This window comes from Ambystoma mexicanum, chromosome 4p (genome assembly GCF_040938575.1).
Source record: "Ambystoma mexicanum isolate Mex_15411 chromosome 4p, UKY_AmexF1_1, whole genome shotgun sequence".
NCBI classification, from domain to species: domain Eukaryota; kingdom Metazoa; phylum Chordata; class Amphibia; order Caudata; family Ambystomatidae; genus Ambystoma; species Ambystoma mexicanum.
This window is the reverse complement of record NC_090927.1, coordinates 1173661106-1173683735: the sequence shown is the minus strand read 5'-3', so window position 1 is coordinate 1173683735 and position 22630 is coordinate 1173661106. Positions and strand designations below refer to the sequence as shown.

Here is a 22630-nt window from a genome sequence, read left to right as displayed (position 1 = left end):
AGTTCTTCCAAACCCCAAAAGCTAATAAAGGTTTTGAAACTTGCAACTCTCGTGTCAGTGTCATACTTTTCATACCATGAGTACCTTACATCTCTTTCACACATTGTTCTATATTTGCTTTACCTTTTGTATTCAGGGTTAGTTTTCAACCCTCTTAACGCCCATCTAGGTGCACTGTCTGCATACACCACCTCTCAAACAAACCTTTCTTGGTGGAAAGTGCCAGTAGTTAAGGCATTCATGGAAGGGGTTAAAAGATTACACCCCCCTATTTCAAATAATACTCCTGGATGGAATTTAAATGTTGTTCTTACAAAGCTCATGGGTCCCTCCTTTGAGCCGATGCATAAAATCAGTCTTAAACACCTCACTTACAAGACTGATTTTCTCGTTGCCATAACATCCATCAGAAGGTCCAGTGAGCTACAAGCACTCTCCTCTCAGCTCAAGATACCTTTGTTACCATCCAAAAAGACAAGGTGGTGCTACGATCACACCCACTTTTTTCACCTACATTTATTTCCAAGTTCCATGTTAACCAATCCATAGACCTTTCAGCTTTCTTCCAAAACTGTACCAATTTGGCAGACAAAAGCCTCCATACATTAGATGTTAGGAGGGCTGGTATGTATTACCTTAACAAAACAAAGTCAATCAGAAAGCCTGATCAATTCTTTGTGTCTATAGCTACTGGAAGAAAAGCGGATCCTGTCTCTAGGTCAGCTATCTCAAAATGGATTGTCAAATGCATCCAAATGTGCTACTCCCTTTCTAACAAAACTTTGCCTTTTACACCGAGAGCACACTCTACATGTGACACAGGCGCTATCTTAGCTTTTATTGCAAATGTCCCTTTAGATGCCATTTGCAAAGCAGCTACTTGGAGTTCCACACATACCTTTACACAGTTTTACTGTCTGGATACATATTACAAACAATATTCACAGGTGGGACAAGCAGTATTAAAACATATGTTTGCTGCTGTACCTTCAAAAATCCCACCACCTTCTCCAGGTACTGCTAGCTAGTCTATGCAAAGCATGTGATTCTAAGCAGTTCAACACTATAGTTAAGTTGAGTATTGCATTCCACAGCAAACCCAAAAAAAGAATTGCTAATACATTTGGACTCGTATGACGGATTTGGCTGAAATTTTGCCAGAAACAATTGTACTCATGCGCCCCCCAGACTTGGTAAATCCATCCAGTAGTTTTTTTAAATATTTGACAGAGAAGGGGTGTCACCTGCCCCTTAAAACCTTTATATCTGCCTTGGTGCTTTTTACAGCAGGGCGGCTCAGCGAGGCTAATAACCTTTGACTTGCTGGATGGATTTGGATGACATTTTCCAAACAAACAGTTTATCAAGAGCCCCATTAAACTGAACATTTTTGGAACCATAGAGAAAAAATGCAGTTTTTGAACAGCTGTAGCGCGAGCATTGCTTGTCAGATTTGGACCAAATAAGAAAAAATTTGGGCACAATGCATTGACTTAAATTCCCAGACTGGTTTGGGGTAAATCCATCCAGTAGTTTTTAGAATATTTGACAGAGAATTGGGGTGACTCCTGTTTCTTAAAACCGCTATATATATATATATATATCGGCCTTGGTGCTTTGCAGCAGAGAGGCTGAGAGGCTTATCAGAAATTAAAAGCCACCTTTTTGTTCACTCGATATAATTTATTCCTGCAATATTACCGGGAGAAGCTGCAAATGAAAGAATTCAAAATTCTATTTGAAGGAAGGAAAAAGGATGCCATCAAACTTTGGAATGAACTCCCCGTGAACTTTCCGAGTCTAATAACGTTCTCGACTTCAGAATGAGACTCAAAACTATTCTGTTGATGCAGTCACTCCTATGGAAACACTGATTGTTTTGAACCACAGTGCTTAGAGGGCCTGGCCGTATGGGCATTATAAATACCCATAGAAGTAGCAATCACATCAGGCCTAGAGATTGGGAGTGGGAAAGAAGACATCATGTGATGTTGGGGTTTTGGGATGGGTTGGGGGGGCCAGTTACTGGTAGAACTTTTTGGTTTATCAGGGAAAGACCGCATGAATCTCATAAGATTACAGTGGCAACGCCGCAAGACGCACTCAGAATAAAATGTGCCTCACACACATCAATGAGTGATAGGGGGTAATGGGAGTGGGATAGGGAGGGAAAAACAATTGAGTGGAGTGAGGGGACCTGGAAAAAAAGAACAGGGACACATGCTGAGTGCCTGTGAGGACGTGGAATACTTTTTAGTTCTGAGCAATTTTTCCCATTATAGCGGGAATCACCAAACTGCAACTCTACCACGGGAATTTCTGTTATTGGAAATTATTACTGTGAAATTATCCTGGGAATAAGCAGTTAGAAAAAAAACATGTTTACATTTGCAGTGCCTACATTTACTGGGCAGAGGGTCATGGGTGTTCGGTAACAAAGTGATGGCATGACATGGCCAGTGGCCATGGCTAGTGCGCTCAAAAGACAGATATTGATGCAACACGCACATAGGCCACGGCTGAAGGCCACAGCTAGTGAGACCTCAAGAAATTATGCAGCATGTTCGGCCGTGGCCACTGGCCTTGGCTGAAGGACACGGCTAGTGGCCCAAAAGAAAACTATTGGTTGAACATGTGCAGTGGCCAATGCCGAAGGCCGTGGCTAGTGGGCCCTGAAGAAACTAAGGTATAGCAAAACCCTTGAAATTCAGTAAAAAAACATTTGTTAAGAGAGTTAAGGTGATCAGATTTAATGCAACAAAACCCCTGAAATTCAGCACTCATATTACAATCAAGGCCACCTCTGAGAACAAAAATGTGTCACACTAACCAAACAGTCATAGGGAGTAATGACTAGGAGAGGGCCAGCGAGGAAAAAAGCAATTGAGGGGAGTGGAGGGACCATGGGAAGAGTAGAGGGGCACTTGGTGAGTGCATTTGAGGACAGGGAAGAGTTTGGGATTTTCGAGCATTATCGGGGGAATACTGGCAAAATCCCACGGACATAGGTAGTTCAATGCAGCTGTATGTGTTGTTCAATGCCATTATTTGGGGGGCATCGGGGGGATGGGGAGAGAGTGAAAAAAAAGTAATTTTACACCTGTAGTGGTCCCATCTCCTAGGCAGGAGGTAATGGATCTCTGTGCCCAAGGCCTTGGCTAGTGGGCCCCAATGAAATCTATTGGTGCAACATGTACAGCGGCCATGGCCAAGGGCATGATGGAATGTGTAGCGTCAGTCATAGCATGTGCAATCATACTGAAAGCCGGTATATTTTAGACATAGTCAACTGCATGTCCATCTCCTTTAAGTCTGCTGCCCACCATACCCACCGAAGCTCAAGGCTGGGCCAGGAAACGCCGACAGTTACCCTCTGGACAATTGCATTTAGCAAATGATTCAGTTTGTTGCTCACATCCTCAGTATTGTGCTCAAAGGACATGTTAGTGGCCATAGCCGAAGAGGAACATATACAGTGGACATTGCGAGTGTCCAGGTTGTGTTTTAAAATATAGTATGGACACGGGCGAAGGGCGTGCTTACTGGCCAGGGCTAAATGCCCTGGCTAGAGGGATCAAAAGGCATGTATAGTGACCATGGCCAAAGGCCCCCTAGTGGGTCCAAAAGACACATATTGGGGGAACATGTAGAGTGGACACAGACTAAGTTCTGCTGTCGTAGGTGGCCCTTTAGTGTATACAAATGTACAGTGGGCACGGGCAAAGGCTGTGCTCTCTAGCCAGGTTCAAAGGCCCTGGCTAATGGGCTCAAAAGACATGTGTAGTGGCAAGGGCCAAAGGCTGTGGCCACCCACTGAGTCCAAAAGAAACATTTTGGTGGAACATGTACAGTGGACATGGCCTAATGCCATGGCTAGTGGCCCGGTAGTGTTTTCAAATATACATTCGGCACCGCGATGGATGCATTCCAGTTACAAAGCCCATGAGCACATACATACATATTATAAGAGAAGGGATTCACAATGCCATATAAAATGGCATTATGGAGGAGATAGCCTGATGGGGGACATCAACGGGAACGCGCCAAGCTATGCTGTCATAACTTTCCACGTGCACTTTAACTAAAAAAAAATTGGTGAATGTATATAAATATAAAAAAACTCATCTTGGTTTTTGCATTCCCATCACTTTTGAGCAATGTTTCAAAAAAATGCGAGAGACAGAAAAATCAAATGTACAAGATGTGAACTGTTTGCACGCGGTGGGCGGTTTAGAGCTCATTGCACTGCAAAGGGGTGGGTGAGGGAATGATGGAAAGCCTTGACTATTTCTAGCAAGATTGTAGAAACGTGTATCATGACTCATTGAGCTCACCTCAATTTGGCACATGCTGAAATGTGTCACATGTTTAACTTTAATCTTTACTTAATGTGTAAAATGACCTTCAGTTGGCACTTCGGACCCTCGCCGCAAGTCAGACAAATATCCTTCATGTGATTTTCCTCTGCCCCTGGCCTGCAAGAGAAGCAGTGGCAAAAACACAACGACCAAGATTCTCATACTGCTGCTAAAACTGCCCTCACGAAATACAAGAAAGATATTTTTTCTGCAAAATCTAGGTTTTTACAGGATACTATCAATCGTGCCATGAACAAAACTAAAGAACTGTTTGAGATTATACAAAAAATTGTAATTCACAATGTGTAACGCCCAGCTTTCCACCCACAGCACAGCTGGCTAATGAGTTCAACAAATTCTTTTTGAACAAAGTCAACATGATTAGGGGTAATAGAAAACCGTCCGACCTGCTGAAACCCCACTGGGCAGTCAGCCCAAGGATAGCTTTGCACTCTTACCAGTTTCTGCTGGGACTAACTTCCCAATACTAGCCTCATTAAAACCTACCAATTCTCACTATTACCCTGTTCCAGCTTGATTTGCTTGCCGTCAAGCAAGCGCTCTAAATGAATGTATCTCTTGCTTTGTTAACCTATCATTTATACTAGGGATTGTTCCACAGGAATTAAAAGCCTCTACCCTAAGACCTTTACTAAAAAGAAATCCCTGGAGCTACAAATCTACCGCCCTATAGGCCTGCAAAGATACTTGAAAAGGTAGTCACTCTCAAGCTGCACAACTTTATGGAGACAAACTTACACTTGGATCCCTTTCGATCTGGCTTTAGGTCCTTTCATTGAATTGAAACAGCTGTTTTAACAGTCTGGGATGACATCTTGAAATCTGCTGATGAGGGCGCCGCTCACCATGTTGGTGCTGCTTGACTTATCAGAAGCTTTCGACACAGAGGACTTTGAAATACTGCTATTTTTATTATCCAGTGTTGCCCATGTGTCCAAGAACTGCTTACTATTCTAGCTTCTGACTGGTCACCTGCAGGGTTCTACAGGGCTTGGCACTATCCTGAATCTTATATAATATATATATTGAACCCCTCACTGGGATTTTTTCTAATCTCAAGCTACACTACCACTTGTATGCGGATGACATGCAGAGTTATGGGCCTGTTACTAATTATATTGACTCACTTGACTCTGTTGCTAATTCTGACATTGGCTAAATGAGATGGGTATGAGATCTAGGGATATGCCGGGTGCCCTAACATTTAAGGGCACCAGGGGTAAATCAACTGTTGACTATTTCCTGGTAACACTGAACATCTGCGAAAGGATTGAGCAATTTCGGATCCATCCTAATCTTTTTAGTGACCACCATGTGCTGGTATTAAGAATCGACTTGGATAAATGTTGCCAAACCAACAATTCTATCCATCATTTGTCAGATATTACCTTCTAGGGGTAAACAACGAAAAGGCTAAAATGGGAAGTGGTGGACGGGTTAATGATACAAGATCAAATTCTAAAATCTGACATGCTGAATCTTTATATTTTGTTGAATGAGGACGTTAATTCAGATGTAGCCTTTGTAATGTATGACAAATCTACATCTTATCTACACAGGGTTTTAATAGTGCAGGCTAAGGGTAATTCAACTCACCAGAAGAAAAAGGGTTGGTTTGATTACCACTGTAGAGAGGTGAGAAAGCACAAAAAAGGGCCTAATCCTATCAGCAAGAGCTCATTATGAAGGTGCACCTAACAAACAGAAATTGGAACTTCATCAAATGGCATGGGAAGATGTGCATATAGCTCAGAGAAAAACTGTAAACAAATAAACAAATCTGGGAGGCAGTTAATAGGGCCCCCAAATATAAAGAAGAAATGTCTGGCCTGCAGAAAATTATAGCTGATAGGCCTATAGGACAAGGCACCTTAATGGCAAATGCTGAGAATGTGTCTGATCTTCATAATGTTTAATTTACGTATCAGGAGGTTGTAAAGGCCATTGTGTCATCAAAATTAAACAAGCACCGGTAACATATGCTATCCCGGTGGACTATTTCCCGGACTTTATTGAAATTTGGGGACCGCTCTTCACTGTTCTTTTTAATAAAATATTGAGGTCTTAATTAATTCTTGGTCATTGTAAAAGAGCTATTATTGTTCCACTATTCAAAAAGAACAACAGACGTTCCCCTCATGCATACAGGCCAACATCTCTTCTTAATACAAATTTGTTGGTAGGTGCTTACTAAACTCTGGCAGAGTGGGTCACTACTAACAATGTCCTTGCCCCAATCCAGTTGGGTTTTCGTCCATGTTTGGGGACTATGGAGCAAGGTCTTAATGTGCACCTGATAATATCTCATTTCTTGTTTATAAAAAAGGAACCTGTGTATTTGGCATTCATGGACCTAAGCACTGCATTCAACAAGGTCAACCGGTAGAAGTTATGGCGGGTGCTTAGGTGCTATGGATGTCCAGTTAATATTTTAAATATACTTAGAAGTTCACACTACAATAATGAGGCCTGTGTGCGATCAGGTAGGGATGGCCACTGTACGGTTGTGTTCTATATTGGCACTGAAGTCCGGCAAGGGTGCCTTTTAGCCCCACTTGTATTTTCTTTGTATATTAATGATCTGCAAAAGGAGCCGATTGTGCTGCCGATGTTCCAAAGAAAGGCGGGAGGTGGCTGCCCACACTGGTCAATGCAGATAATTCTGTATTGATTGCTCGAACTCCTTGGGCCTTGCAAACTTAATGGCTTAGTCATTTAGGTTAATTCATCTAAATCCGAGGTTATGGTTTGCCGCCAAGCAAATAAGAAGACAAATTTCCCTTCTATATGGTGAAATTCAGCTCTTATTCCAAGAGTAAAACCTTTTCGATCACCTGGGAATTTCATTTTCGGAGACCTTTTCTGTGGAGCCCCATTGCTCAAAACAAGTGGTGCATATAAAACAGTCTTTTGGGCGTATTGTTTGTTTTATCATTCAACAACCCCTCAAAATTATTAAGTCAATTTATATTGCACGCACACTTGGGACGGTCAAATACTTTGCAGCTATTTGGGGATTCTCAGATAATTTAGAAACGCAGATAGTTGAAAACCAATTTCTCAAGTCCTTATTGGCTCTGCCCAGTTCTGCCCCAAACGGTGTCTTGTCAAAGGATCGAAAATAAAGGATGGAATGCCCTTTTTCAAAACCAAAAGGACCGGAAAAAAAATGTGAATGCTTTTATTTGTATTTATTTATATATTTTTTGGTTTAGTATGCATACAAAAGTTTTTTTAAAAAAAGGAATACGGGGGTTTGGGTGGGAACCCCCTCCCCACATTTTTTTTTTTAAAAGCATTAGAAACCTTTTTTTCCGGCACTTTTGGTGTCGAAAAAAAGGCATTCCATCCTGTTGTTTTAGATCCTTTCACCTATAACCACCCCAAACTTTGCAACACACAATGGGCCTCATTACACGGAAGGCGGTGGTCCAGGGTGCTATTAGCACCCTGGACCATGCCGGTAAAATACCGGCACCGCCTTGGCGGAAAGGGGATTTACCGCCCCATTCCAAGGTTGGAGGGGCGGTAAATCCCCTTTCCGCCATTGCCCTTCCCCATTCCCATTTCTGCCCCATAGGGCTCTATGGGACTGGGGAAGGCGCTAATTACGGCACCGCAATTTTGCGGTGCCGTAATTAGCTCCGAGGTCCCTTAGCGGGTTGGTATTTAACGCCTGCAAAAAGCAGGCGTTAAAACTCCAACCCGCTAAGGGACCTCGTAGTACGGCGGTAAGGGTTAACGGTCACCGTTGCCATTAACGGTCACCGTTAACCCTTACCGCCGTCCGTGTAATGAGGCCCAATGAGATTGGTCTTGGTTTTATCCAGGTTGAGCTGTCTTTGGAACCTATCCTTTTCTGGTTAAGTATTTGGTTCTAATCCAAATGTTGTGTTAATGCAGCACATCTGGAAAACTTTACCTCAGAGAAAAGTGGCAGAGAAAATGAAATGGTTAAACCACATAAGGGAAAAACTAGAAGGCATCAGTGCCACCATACACGTTGATCGTCTGACTATCTTAACTCTTCTCAACGCAGTGTATACAATGAAAGAGAAACAGGAAATCATGAAACCAGCGTATAGGCGTTTCATGATTATTGCCACAGATACTATGAAGGACTGTCAAGTGTGGAGCAATTCAAAAGCTCAAAGATGCCAAAAAGAAGAGCTTTTTTAAACTGCCTTCTTTTGAATGGTGTCTCAGCAATGAGATCAGGTTTTATTTCAGTGGCACGGTCCCCCATGTGCCGGACGGAGGAGGAAGATATACCATATTTCTTCTTGTTATGCCCGGCATATGCTTCTTTGAGAACAAGCTTATTGGTGTTGGCTCTAAAAGTCAATAGATATACCCACGATTGGTCAGCACTTGATTGTCTTTTGAAGGTGGAGTCTCCCTTAACTGCATGTGCTTTGTCCCTGTACATACAGAAAGCTTGTATATAAGGGGAAAGAAGCTAAGGGACAATGCCCAATTGTGCTGACTTAAGACATTGGTATTTAACCCTTGTTAGAGTCTGAGCATTGTTATATCCTTTCTGTCAATCTTTACATATTGCCCTAAGTTTGAAGCTAGTTGAGGATGGGATTTGCAATTAATTTTAATTATGTTTTAATTCATATGCTCATGATTAGTAGATGCTTATATTACATTTTATGCTGTGAGTGAGATACCAATAAACTATAAAACAATGGAGATCTGTAAATAGTTTTAGTTGACGTTTATGTAAATAGATGAATTGTATCACAAAGATCTAAGGCATATTGATAGAACTGACATTTTAACTTTGTTGTTTGATTTTAGATGTACATATGGGTTCTGTTTTTATACTTATTATTACTTTTATGGATATATTTGATCTGAATAAAGTATTTTCTGATTTTGCTAATTCTGCACTGAAGTTAGAAACTAGATGCAGGTGGAGAAATTGCAGCTAAATCCTTCAAAAACTCACATTATTCATCTGGCCACAAAAAACATCTTGAACTGCCAATTCAAACTACCCTCTTTCCCGATGATGTTTGATCTTTCAACATCTTTTGCAAGCTAGGTAAGGAACCTGAGATGTATTTGGCAATCAAACCTCAACTTTGACCAACATGTAGGAGAGACTAGTAAGACTATTTACTTTCACCTACGACCAATTCTTCCTGTCCTGCCAAAATCTGATCGACCCGTAGTAGTGGGCTCTTTGATTAACTCCAAGTAAGACTATTGCAATTCCATCCTGTTACTCAAGTCGGAAAGCTTCAAAAAGATCAAAATCTCACCTTAAGGCTTCTTTTTCAGATTCTGAGATACTCATGCTTCTCACCCTACCAGAGAAAACTCTGCTTGTTACCAGTTCAACAACAAATCTCCTTATTATTTGCCTTGTTTTTAAGTGCCTCAACAGACGTGCGCCTGCTGCCCTTATGGCCAAACAACTTTCTTACTGTCTCCCCTCTTCACCCCGCGAACTTCATTCTTCTGTTCAACATCGCTTAGTTGTCTTTCTATCTCATTTTGTCCATAGAGGGGACAGATACTTTTCAGCGCTGGGTCCCTGCTTAAGGAACGCTCTCCCTGTTGAACTTGTTGAAAAGAGAAATCCTTTCTCGCTTTCAGAAAATGTTTCAAAACCTACCCTTTTCAGTAACTCTATTTATACATGCTCCAATTTGCATATTTGTAGGATCCAGTGCATATTTGTAGGATCCATTGCCCAGAAGCAGTTTAGTCTGCCTTACAGTAGGTAGGCGCTTGACAAATAACTCAAACCAAATCAAGATCAATATAGCTTGGGTTTTTGTTTCAGCTTCAAACTCCCTATAAGCATATAATTTGTCTGACCCATTTAGAGGAAGTTGATATTGTTATAAATACTCCTCCTTGTTAATAATGCAAACTTGTAACCTCAATGAATCACACTTTCACAGTATCATGTCCTCTCAGTATACATTGTTGATAGCGAGTGCCTACTTTTTGGACATCTAATGGGTCATTGAGTGGATCTGTGTGCCCTGTTTATGTTATGCTATGCAGATCAGCGTTTATATGAATTTCAAACTTCTCTAGTTCATATGTCTGAGTATGTATTCATCATTAGTATGCTTACCTCATAGTGAGTATGTAAGTTTTGGAACCCTAAAATGACATCTTCTGTTATCTTCTGTTATGTTATTCAGCTTCTATGGATTTTTTAAATTCACGGCATCAAACGTTTAAGTCGTCATTCCTCAACAGTATACTTCACTGATTGTGAATGACTATTTTTTGAACCTGTAAAATGTCACCCTATAGAATTGTATGTACTATGTGTTATGTTAGGTTACTCAGCTGGATTGGGATATAATGTCTAGTGAATGCCATATGAGTTGTCCCATAGCTTAGGTATAGCCCTATCCTTAATAGTGAAATCTTAGTTACCATATTTTATCCTAAGCATATTACCCTTACCCTGAAAATGCTCCACAGAATCCCGGTGCACGAGAGGAGACCATTTCAAATCCACTGTGCTGTGTCCAATGTATACTCTGAAAAGGCCTGGCATGTCTACTGAGCTGGCCTCACACTTAACCTGACTGCTACCAAGGTACATTGACTCCGTTAAGTACACGAAGCCAAATACAATGGGTCCGGTATAGAGGAAAATCTACAAACATGCTCAGCCTATAGCAGTGGAGCATCCTAGATTGAGATCTTCAGCACATCTACATACCTTCAAAAAGACCCTGAAAGCAGCACTATTTGAGGAAACATTCCTGATGTATGACTAGGACTGTGCCTGAGAATCCTACACTTCAGGAACAAACCACTGTATTCTGCAGTCAGGGATCTCAGACTGGCAGTCACACAGGGCCACTCTGAGAAGACTGCTTAAATCCCCTTGCCGAAAAAAACGCAGTAATGCAGTGGTAATTCTGTTACCAACGGATTACCGCGCTGCCAAACTACGAGTTTAGCGCTAAGGAGGAACTAAATGTTGAAAGTAAAACATCCTCCCTAAAGCCAAAAATTGGCAGAATTACTGTTGGCTGTAATTCTGACAAAATCCCTATTGAGTCCTACAGACTGCAAATATGGGGCCTACACCGCCCTACCACCACTTTTAATCCCACAGTAAATCCCTGGAATCAAGTGAAAGTAGCAGTGATTGAATTTTTCGGTATTTCGGCAAATTTACTGCACAAATATCACCAAACTTGTAATGAGGCCCAATGTATCAAACCCATCCAAACCCATCTGTATGGCATGAACCAGCAAGTTGACTGCTCTAACTGGCCTCTACAAGAGTCTCTGTGTGAATGAAATGAGCAATCGCAGTACTGGAAGTAGATGTAAAACCAACATGCATTGCAAAACCCCATAAATCAATAAATGTGCACCATTTCTGTAAAATCTTGTAGTAATGTACAATAAGGACCTCGACATTTTTTGTGTGAAAAGATAAAGGCATTGCTGTAAACCAAAACGACTTTTCCAAAACTAGTGAAAGTAATGAACTATCGTATGATAATGTAGGTGAACAATAGGTTTCTGTACATATACTAATTGTCTTGCGGAATTTCTTCTAGAGTCTTCAGTCTGCCGATGCTGCATGTGAAAATGAGAAGCAGACCCCTGCCTTTTTGGACATGGTCAGAACACCACAGATTAGGAAGTATACATTTATCTTAATGTATATCTGGTAAGAAAAAGCTACAGAAATAGTCTATTGTAACTGGATACTCATCAAAGTTTCATGTGCACATGTCTGTCTTATTTGATATGAGGTACGCCACTAAGGATATGCAAGCAGTCACTGGTGAGACTACAAAAAGTTGTGTGAATGTGACGCCACTAACATCCAGATCCAGAATCCAGATGCAATAATGAATTTTCCTCTTTGTCAATTGAATGCAATTCTGTGAATTGATCATAAGAGAACTCTTCTGCTCAAAAGGAATAGGAACAAAAAACATTTTAAACACTTCCATACAACCCCATAAACAAAACCTGATGCAATTTCATCTGAGTGTGCGTCTTTTAGAATGGTTTAGAAAAATCATTTAGAAATTCTTAACTTCCAGATGCTTCCATGACATTGGCCAGAATATGTCCTGATAACAAATAAATCCCGAACTAAAAGTAAAGAATATGGGGCTGATTAAAAGGCAGGCCTGTCCAGCTGGGAGATCCGTGGCCCCCAAGGGCAAACTTAAAGTGGGCCAGTCTGGTAAAAATGCCAGTGCTGGAATTACCAGCATTTTTACCAGACCGGCACACTTGTAATGATGCCCATGTCTCTCACTAAGCACTGTGAGCAGTAGCAAATTAAGAATAATGCCACATTATTCTCACTGGACAGTTTTTGTACAGCTTATACATTTGCAGATGACTATCAGTCAGAGGAAAATAAATTCACACACTTGCAGAAGACATTTATTGTATACATTGCATCCACCTCAAACAATCGTAATATCCATATAGTATAATTAACTCCATGCATGGGGCAAAAAAAACTAAAGGGTAAGGTACAAACTATTCCTGAAAGTACATTAATGAGTATAAGTAAGAGATTCCTTTGGCCAAACATTCTAACTTGGTTAATAGCCTTTCCTCAGCTTTCATTGTTTAAAGGTATTTAAGATGTTTAACACCCTGTGTATAGTTTTGGATTCTGGAGTCATCGCAGGAGTAATCTGATAAGATTAAATTGGCAATTTTAGGCACACATCCAGGTTGACATTGAGATTGGAGGCATGTCCTCAGACAAACAGTGGGAATGGCCATGCTCAGTTAACTCTGACAGACAAATTATTGTCAGAGTTGATCAAAAAGGGCCTGGGATCCACTTCCTATTGACATGATCCTTGCCCAGTCGAAGTGTTTCAATATCTAATATTACTTGTGCGCTACCCAAAATAGTTAATGTTTCCCATTGTAATCTTAAGAAACACTTGAGACTATACATGGGGTGGTGACACCCTTGTGACGGATCTGACGATTTGATCAACTTCATCGCATGATTGGTGATGTATTAGAGGCTAAAATAACACATGCAAATACAAGTGAGCCACTCTTCTACCTTCTAGGTGTGGCGCATGGTCTGGCGTGAATACTGTTGCATTTCTCTGCTGTAATCAGCACTGTCAACATTTGCTCACTTGTTTTAAATCGCAGAGGGGAATCACTGGGCAGTGCTAGATCTATCAGGTGGACTTGGGAGAGGGCAGTCCATGCGATTTGGAGTCTATAAATCTCAGAGGACCAAGATCGCAAGCAAAATCCCACAGGTCTCTGCACTCTCTCTGTCCTTTTCAACATCTCAGTATTCCCCTTGGCCCAGGTACCTGTGAGGTTGTGGCTGCTGGTGTGAACTACATGCAGGTGACACATAGATCTGACTTGATCTTCACAACAATCTAGTGGGAATGTCTTCTGAGCCGAGCCATTGATGAAGGAGTTGCTATTATTAAAAGGTTGCACAACCAAAGTCCTTCTACAGGGCAGCTACCTATTAACACATATAAACCAAATCAATATCTAAAATTGGACTCATACACATCCATTCCTGACACACAGTGTGCTCTCAAAGCTACTTTTCTGGCTGCTTTTTGGAGGGGTCACTGGAAGCTTCTTGGCTCATTCAATGCATTGCACTGCAAACCCTCACACCATATCTAAGGTGCACTTGAGCAAACTGTTACAGGTGAAAGGTTCTGAGGGTACAGGTAGGATGGATATACACATTTAGTAATGTCCTGTAGAAGAGCAGCAAAACAAAAGAGGTGGTGGCTGCAAGGTTAAGAATGACGCTTAACCTCTGGCATAGCTTTAGGCAACTCTCTAGGATTATTAGTATAGGTCCTTTTATTTTGACAAGACACTATGAGGACTACTTTGTTATTATTTGATGGTCGTAGCTTGCTCCCATCTGTAGATTTAGGATTAGATAGGCATTTTACAACCCCTTTTTGAAGTACAATAAACACCCATGAACTGTGGTCACTTGTGCCTATCTTACTGTTGATACCATGCCTTCCTTACAGAGAATTGCGAGGAATCTGAGGGAAATGCCATTGATTTTGGATCCTGATCCTGGGGGTGGGTATGCAAGGGAGGATCACCTTGGTGGAGGAGACTTGGGGAGTGGGGATGAGGCCCCTTTGGGTGAGACCCGGTATGCCCCATTTCCCTTTCACAAGGAGTCAAACATCCCCAAAGCCTTTATAGGGTATAATCAAGCTCTACCCTATTATTCCAGAAAAAGCTCTCCCAATATACACCAGTCAAGTACTGAGGCGAGGAAGAGACTACCCAGAGTTAGACATCTTCTCATTATTAACATAGACATACAGAAACACCACTCTGGTACTGGGAGAGGGAAGAGGGATGCAGAGTACCATGACATTACTCAGTAAAGGAATATTGCCTGCACCTAGGACATGGTTGGGTGAGGCTTAGAGATTGCCTCTGGATCGCTTGCACGAGAAGCCGGAGGTGAGACCAGGGATATGCATGCCCGAAGCATCCAGGAGTTGCAGAGTCGCTGCAGTGGAAGCAGAACAGGTCTCCGGTAGCAGAACCGGTCTGCAACCCTTCAGGAGTCGAGGGGACTCCTTCTCCGTTCAACCGAGGTGGCAGAGATACTGGAACTAAGGCGCATCAAGCCGGTAGCAGCGACAGTCACAAGGAGCCTGCTGATGCAGAGAGAATTACCTAGTGACAGCATACCTGGTGAGTCAAAGGAGTTTGAATGACTCCTGGATGCTGTGGGATAAACCACGTGGTCTGAGCAACTATAACAGTGGCAGTGTAACTGTGAAGAAGAAGCAAGTAAGGTGCGTCGTTTGTGTGAGCTGTAATGGGAGGACCATAACTCACCCATAAGCTTGTGTTTGACTGTCAATGAGAAACTTGGGTGATCTGATAATATTGAACTGTACTTTGTGATATTGGTGAAACTGATAAAAATCAAAGCTGTCAGAAAATCTGGGAAGTATCCTAAAGAATTTTGTTGGTTTTGGAGCATTGAGAGACTTGAAAGCGTGGGGAAGGAAACCCCTCTTTTTGATAAAGTGAATCATCCTGAATCTTGGGGAAGGGAACACCCATTTTCCAACCACAAGCTGGAAGAAGCTTTGAACATTTATTTGAACACTTCTCATTTTGATGTTGACATCCCTACACATTATATTCAAGTAGTTGTGAGGGCAAGTATAGGATTTGGACACAGCCAGACATTTGCTTTGGACGTCCTGACAAACACTCTTAGTTCCAGTTAGGTAGGGAAATCCCAGCTGAGCCTAGGGCAAGTTAGGCATTTTCCCAACCTTCTTTTTATTCGAATAAAAGTTTGTGAACCAAGCTTTACTCAGTTGTCTGTGTCTGCTTCCTGATGCCTTCACGAAATGCATGCGTGGAGACGAAAAAGTAGGCAGCCGAATTAAAGATGGATTGTAAAGGGCTGCAGCAGGGAGGCAAAGAAGTGCAGGATAGCAGTAATCATGACAAGAAAGCATCAAGTGCCCTGCGTGAGCAAGTGATTGCAATATTACAGGCCTTATTTAGTGCTACCTCTCGAAATACTGTCAAACTCAAATACTCTTATTGCATGCATTAAGCATGCAATAAAGATAAGGGTCTGCATGCTTTAGAGTCATCCGGACTCTTCAGTTAACCCCCATTCTGGAGACTGATTGACACCATTGGGGATTGGCATAATACTGCATGGGTTGTATTGCATGCAGCTATGGTTTTGTGAGTAGGATGTTATGTAATGTATTTGTGTGCATTACAGCAATGACGATGCCAGCAAAAATAAATGTAGCGGTTAAGTAGCTAAGGCAGTTAAGCAGTCTCACCACCCAACCTGCTGATGCGGGTGAAAATATACCATGTATAAAATCTCACAGCATGTAGGTACTTAGTAGATTTGAAGGCTACAGATTTCTCCTGATCTTCCAAGCTTCCCAAAAAAAACAAGTGCAGCGTTTGCTTTTCCAAACAATGGAAAATCCATAGCTAAGCACGGATTGTAATGCCGAAGTTCCTAAAGGATGGATGAAGATATGTATTCCTTGGACAAATGTGGTTACTTGTTTCTGTCGGCCTTAATTGATAAATACATTGAATGCATTGGTTAACACTAGGACCCATATCATCTTGTGGATTATGAGCAATTCTGATAGTACAGAGTCCAGCCTTGGGTTTCCTCCAGATTTAAGAGATGAAATTGCAAAGACATTGATTTTCTGGTTAAGGCGGATGACAAGAAAATCAGGACTAGCTCAAATCTTTGCTGTCCTTTCCTCATAGGATAAACGTTACAGATTGAGTCATTTACTGCTCACCAAGCTCTCATTTTGCAATGCTGGACAGCGACATGAGTTTGTCTATAGAGTTACTTATTGGGGTTGTCATTAGTCACTAATTATCAGACCAAATGACACCCAAGATCAACAAGCCTCATAAATAATAAACCCATCTGTAAAGTAAAGAACTTAATATTTAAAAGCATTAGGAGGTGTACCTGCCCCATATCATCTGCCCCCCTCAACTGATGTTAAATCAGTACACCAATTTTCCCACTCCTGAATCCTGTCCAAGACAAGTTTAGAAACAACCTTGCAATTTAATTAGGGCCCTCTGTGAAGGATCGAGTGGTAGGGTTGGATTGGGCCCTGGCGGAGAGGTAATGGTAGAGTTTGAGATCAACAGAGGTGTAAGGCAAGGCTCTGTCCTTGCTCCTACATTATTTAACCTATTCATAAAGGATGTTGATAGCTGTCCTCCGCATGGTCTTTGAGATCCCACGAGGATGGTTAATGAACATGTTTCTATTCTTTTCTTTTATTACAAGCTTTCTTTTAATTTTATCATTATATCATAATCAAATTAAATCCGATCTAAACTCAACACAACAATAGCAAAGAAATAACAACAAACTCAAAATAGAAAGTATAAATCAAAATAATGTTAAAGTTTAGGACAAGAATCCCCTCAAATATCTGGTTAATGTATCTCATCCTCAACAACATCGATTTCCAGCAATCATCATCATCCAACTACTACTTGGTCTCCCCCGCAAACCAATCATAATTCCACATTTCCCATTTAATTTTTATTTTTTAATCACTTTATTTAACATTTTGAACAACAAAATCCAATATAACAATATCCATTTCGCAACATCATGTCCAATTTTCAAAATTTATAATAACAATAGAACTAAAATAAACTAATACATAACAGTACGGACATCCATAACTCATGTAGAAAAACATTTTCCAACCTTATAAAAGATCCATGACACACAACCAAAAAGACAAAACAACAGAAAAACACACAACTAACAGTCCCCCAGCACCATATAAAACATCCCCCACTCAAGGGATAGACCATCAAACACTGGAACCTGTACATTCAACCATATAGGTCATTAAAAGGTCCCCAAAGCCGAGTAAAATGCCCCTCCCTTCCCTGTCCAAATAGCATAACTTTATCATAGTTTGACCAGACTTGCATGTCTAATAGCCACTCCTCCACACCAGGTTTCTTTCTAGATTCTCCAAACTCTCAAGATCTGTTTCATTGCCAAAACTAAAACTCTATTAATCCAATCAGCACTATCTCTAGCCCTGTCCCCTCTCCCCCTGTTGGACAACAATATGGTCGAAAGAAAAGTGCAAGGAAGTTTCTCTTCTATTACAAGGTCTAACCTGTCCAATACACTGGTCCAAAAATCAGATACTCTCGAACACATCCATAACATATGCATCAAAGAACCCCCACTACATCCACAACCCCAACAAGAATCAGAGTCCAAAAGTCCCAACCTTGCCATCTTGGACGGTGTCCGATATAATCTTTAGAGGACCTTTTGTCTAATATATCACAGCTGTAAATCCATCTTTGCTTGCACTCCTACATGAAGTAAATAGACCCATTCTTGAATAGGGATATCCGCACCAAGGTCATTCATCCAGGCCTGGCGAAGTTTCTCCCAAGCCCTCACATCCATTCCTTCTATTGGCATTAACCTCATATATGTTGAAACCACACACGAGGTAGAGCGGAGAAGTTCACAAAATGAACGTCTCTCATTCATGAACCCATCCAACATCCCTGTCCTTTCAGTCAAGAGTGCATTCAAGGCATTATAACAACCTTTTTCTCTAGCTCCAATCCCAAAAGACGTTCTCAATTGGTCAAAGGGGATCATGCGAGCATTTAGCCACACATCACAAATTCTAAGTATGCCCCTCCTGATCCAACTCTTTCAGTTTAAGGGCCCATTTGCTAACTGCAAACACGCATTATGCCACAAAGATGCATCATAATGCATCCAAGCATTCCCACCATCAATTTCCATAAAGCAAAACAACGCCTCTCTAGTAGCACACATTGTAGGCAGCGTTTTCACTGAAGACGGTACTTTTAACATAGAGTATATATCTCTAAGAGCATAAGGTGAAAATTGGGTACTCTCAATAATATGCCAATTGGGAACATATTCATTAATATCAGAAAAATATGAGGTTGATTTCTTCAAGAGAAAACCAGTGCAATAATTCATCAAGATCGGGTATCCAAATCCCCCATCCTTCACAGGACATGTTAAAATAAATTAAGGAACTTTAGGCCTTTTACCCTCCCCCCCAAAGAAAACCTTGGAATGCTTTGTCAACAGGAGCAATAACTTTTTTTGTGAATTTTAGGGGGATGGACTGTATGATGTAGAGAATGTTTGGTAAAAGTACCATTTTAATGGCATTAATCTTGGCCCATATTCCCATCTTCAACTGGCCCCACTTTAATATGTCCCTTTTAATTACCTCCAATATTCGTGATACATTGAAAGCAGTCATTCTTTTCAAATCTCGGACCAGTGAATACCCAAATACTTCATTGCTCCTTTCTCCCAGTGGCAGTTCCAAGAACCCAAAACATCATGTGGGATACTGACATCCAGAGGGAAGGCCACTGTTTTTCCACAATTTATCTTGTGGCCTGACAAATGACCTACCTCTTCAAACGTCTGTTTAAGTTTCACACATCCCTCCGCCGGATTAGACAAGATAATAGTCATGTAATCAGCGCAGCACAGAACTTTCATCTCAGTATTTCCAAATTGAAGGCCATGAAGACCCTGCTCCTGTTTCAAGTATAAAATGAGGGGTTCCAATGCCAGATTAAACAGGTACGGAGACAATGGGCAACCCTGTCTATTTCCTCTAGACAACAAGAATGAGGAGGACATAGCCCCATTTACCCATACCTTCGCACTAATATCGGAATTCAATTGTCATGATCTCTGCTTCCAAAAGGTCAGGGTTTTCCCAACTCCCTTGGAAGCAGATCCATAACCCAGGTTCCGAGTGCCAACCAGTCCCAATTGGGACCTTTTGGACCCAGTCCTGGCGCCAGTGGCACCAGGCTCATAAATATGCCCAGTCCCAGCGCTGGAAGCGCCGGGCTCATAATGCTTGGGTGGACTTACCTTCAGCAGACCATGCTGCTTACTTGCCTGCCAGTTGAGCCTCTGATCCTCTTCTGTTTGGAACTACTTTTCCTGTTGGGTGGGGCTGGAGCCACTCCCTAGATTCAGAACACTGGAACTCTTCTGGAAGGCAGGAACTCTTTTCTTACCAGGAACTCTTTTCTTACTTAGGCGTGGCTGTGGAAGGAGACACCTAAGCACTACAGGAGGCTATTTAAACCACACCCGGTGGATGAATCTTGCTTTGCGTTATTCTAAAACCTCTGCAGCAGAACGCTCATCGTGTCTTCTGCATCCGGTCCTGGGCCTAAGGAAAAAGGCTTACCATCCTGAATCCAGTCTTCAGCAACACCTATAAAGACAAGAAAGAACAGGTTAGCATTCCGGCATCTGAAAGGCAAAGGCTTACCATCCTGAATCCAGTCTTCAGCAACACCTATAAAGACAAGAAAGAACAGGTTAGCATTCCGGCATCTGAAAGGCAAAGGCTTACCATCCTGAATCCAGTCTTCAGCAACACCTATAAAGACAAGAAAGAACAGGTTAGCATTCCGGCATCTGAAAGGCAAAATCTTACCAACTCTTCGCACGCTCCGGAGGCCTTCGGCGCTGCATCCCGCATCTGAAAGACAAAACAAGGTGCGTTTAAAGACATTGGGGAACTTTAATACTCACGTGCCATTACTCCTTTCCACATCTAATCCAGTGGGTATTCCGGCACCCTGCAGCCGCTCCGAACTCGTACCTGCAAAATAAAAAGACAGTTAGAGCGCATCGTGAAGCAGGCAACAATCGCTTACTTACGTGCTTCCAGGCGCTTCTATTCATCACACGGGCTCCATCTTCAACTCACTTCAGCCTGTCATCCGCCATCGCCGGAACCCTGCAAAACAAGAGACATCATTACTAAAGACTTTAAAGACATTTGAATGACTCAAAACTTACAGTTCGTGCAGTAAACGACGGACAGCAGTCCTCTGAAGTCAAGAGGCCTGCGCTACCTATCCAGTGAAGAAACTGGTTACAGCACCCTGCCCCGAGGCAGATGGAGAGCTCGGCATTCACTTACCTAAGGTGAGAGCGTTAACCTTTGGGGGTCTACAGGAGAGGAGAAGAGGAAAGAGATAGGGACACCCCAATAACCCCAGTTCATTAACCCCATATTTTCTATCTGCAGACATCTTACTCTACACGTCAGGCATACAGTGCACAGAGGTCCAGCCCAAAGAGCCAACCGGGTGCTACACATCACCTTTGAAGATACGGTAGTCGCCCAGTCAAGACCGGCGCCTCTGCGAGAATCAGGTGAGCGTTACATCAATGCTCTTATAGTCTTAATGAATGTCACCAAATCCCATCCTCTTAAGAGTGATAAAGAAAAGACCAATTGACCCTGTCAAAGGCCTTTTCCGCATCCATAAAAAGCAACAAGGTATCCCGAGTTTTTGTCTTCGGTAGACCCATAATGTCAATCAACGCCCTAATATGATCGTAACCATACCTACCTCTCATAGATCCAACCTGTGAACTACCAATCAGCTTACCAATGCACGCATCCAGTCTATTAGTCAATATTCTAGTAAAAATGTTGAGGTCCATATTCAGAAGTGAGACCGGCCTATAATTCTCACATTTCCCACCATCCCTCCCCGGCTTCGGAAGAACGATAACACAAGCCTCTTTCATGGTGGGACAAATTATCCCGCTCCTCATAAATCCATTATACAGGGTGCACAGGAACGGTACTAGCACTCGACTCAGTGTCTGGTAAAACTCTACGGGAAGACCGTCCATCCCCGGTGACTTACCCTTTTTGAGCTCACCAATTGCCACCAATAATACCTCCTCCGTAATAGCGCTATCCACCATCACAGACTGCTCCTCACTCAAATTTGGCATGACAATCTTATCAAAAAAGGAGTCCATATCAACCGGAGTTGGGAATTGATCCTCCCGATATATAAAGTACCATAAAATGTCCTAAAACCCTTGCATATCTCACCCTTTTTAATAATATGTTCACCATTGTCATCCACCAATTTTTGAACAAAGGAGGTAGTTGCCCATTTTTGTCACCTTGCTCCCAGAATTTTTGCTTCATAAAGAACATGCCCTTTTCGTATTGGACATCCATTTTTTGCTTGAGTAGCTCTTTCTGCCTTCCAACCACTATCCTGTCCTCAACACTCTTACATTCTGCATAATTTTTCTGTGCTTCCTCCAATTCCCTTTACCTTTCCAATTTCTGAAGCTCAGTCAAGCTCTTTTTCCTAAACCGGGATGTAACATTCATCAGTTCCCGCCTTATAACTTTCCCAAACCATGACATCAGAGTCCGAGCCAACATTAATTTCAAAGTAGTTCTTCGTGAAACCCTCCAGAGAGTCAGCTACCCTCTGTTCTTGTAAAATATAAGTTTTAAGTCGCCACTTAGAAAACCCCGACCCCTCCTCTCCTATACTCAAATGCATCATCATCAGAGAGTGGTCCGAAATACTCCTTTCCTTAATGGTCACATCCTGTAATTTGCCAGCTAACCTATCAGAAATGAGAAAATAATCAATCCTCGAGTGAGAGTCATGCACCGGCGAGTAAAAGGAGAATTCCCTCTCCTCCGGGAGAACAAACCTTCAAGCATCAATTAAATCCAGGCCATCCATAAACTCTTTAAAGGTTCTACTTGCGCTCTCAGCAGTATATCTACATTGTGCCGAACGGTCCATTTTCCCATCAATCACACAATTGAATCACCCCCCAAAATTATATATTTCCCTCCCATCTC

The 22630-nt window shown here is 41.9% G+C and overlaps 1 protein-coding gene across 3 annotated transcripts in view; it reads left to right on the top strand.

Moving 5' to 3' along the window:
* LOC138453708 (solute carrier family 22 member 2-like) overlaps nucleotides 1-22630 on the top strand; it is a 442975-nt gene that overhangs the window by 273940 nt on the left and 146405 nt on the right. For all 3 annotated transcript variants that reach the window (XM_069606817.1, XM_069606816.1, XM_069606815.1), the window contains one exon: nucleotides 11939-12051. In XM_069606817.1, coding sequence (XP_069462918.1) covers nucleotides 11939-12051 — 113 coding nt within the window. The remainder of the gene's footprint in view (nucleotides 1-11938; nucleotides 12052-22630) is intronic.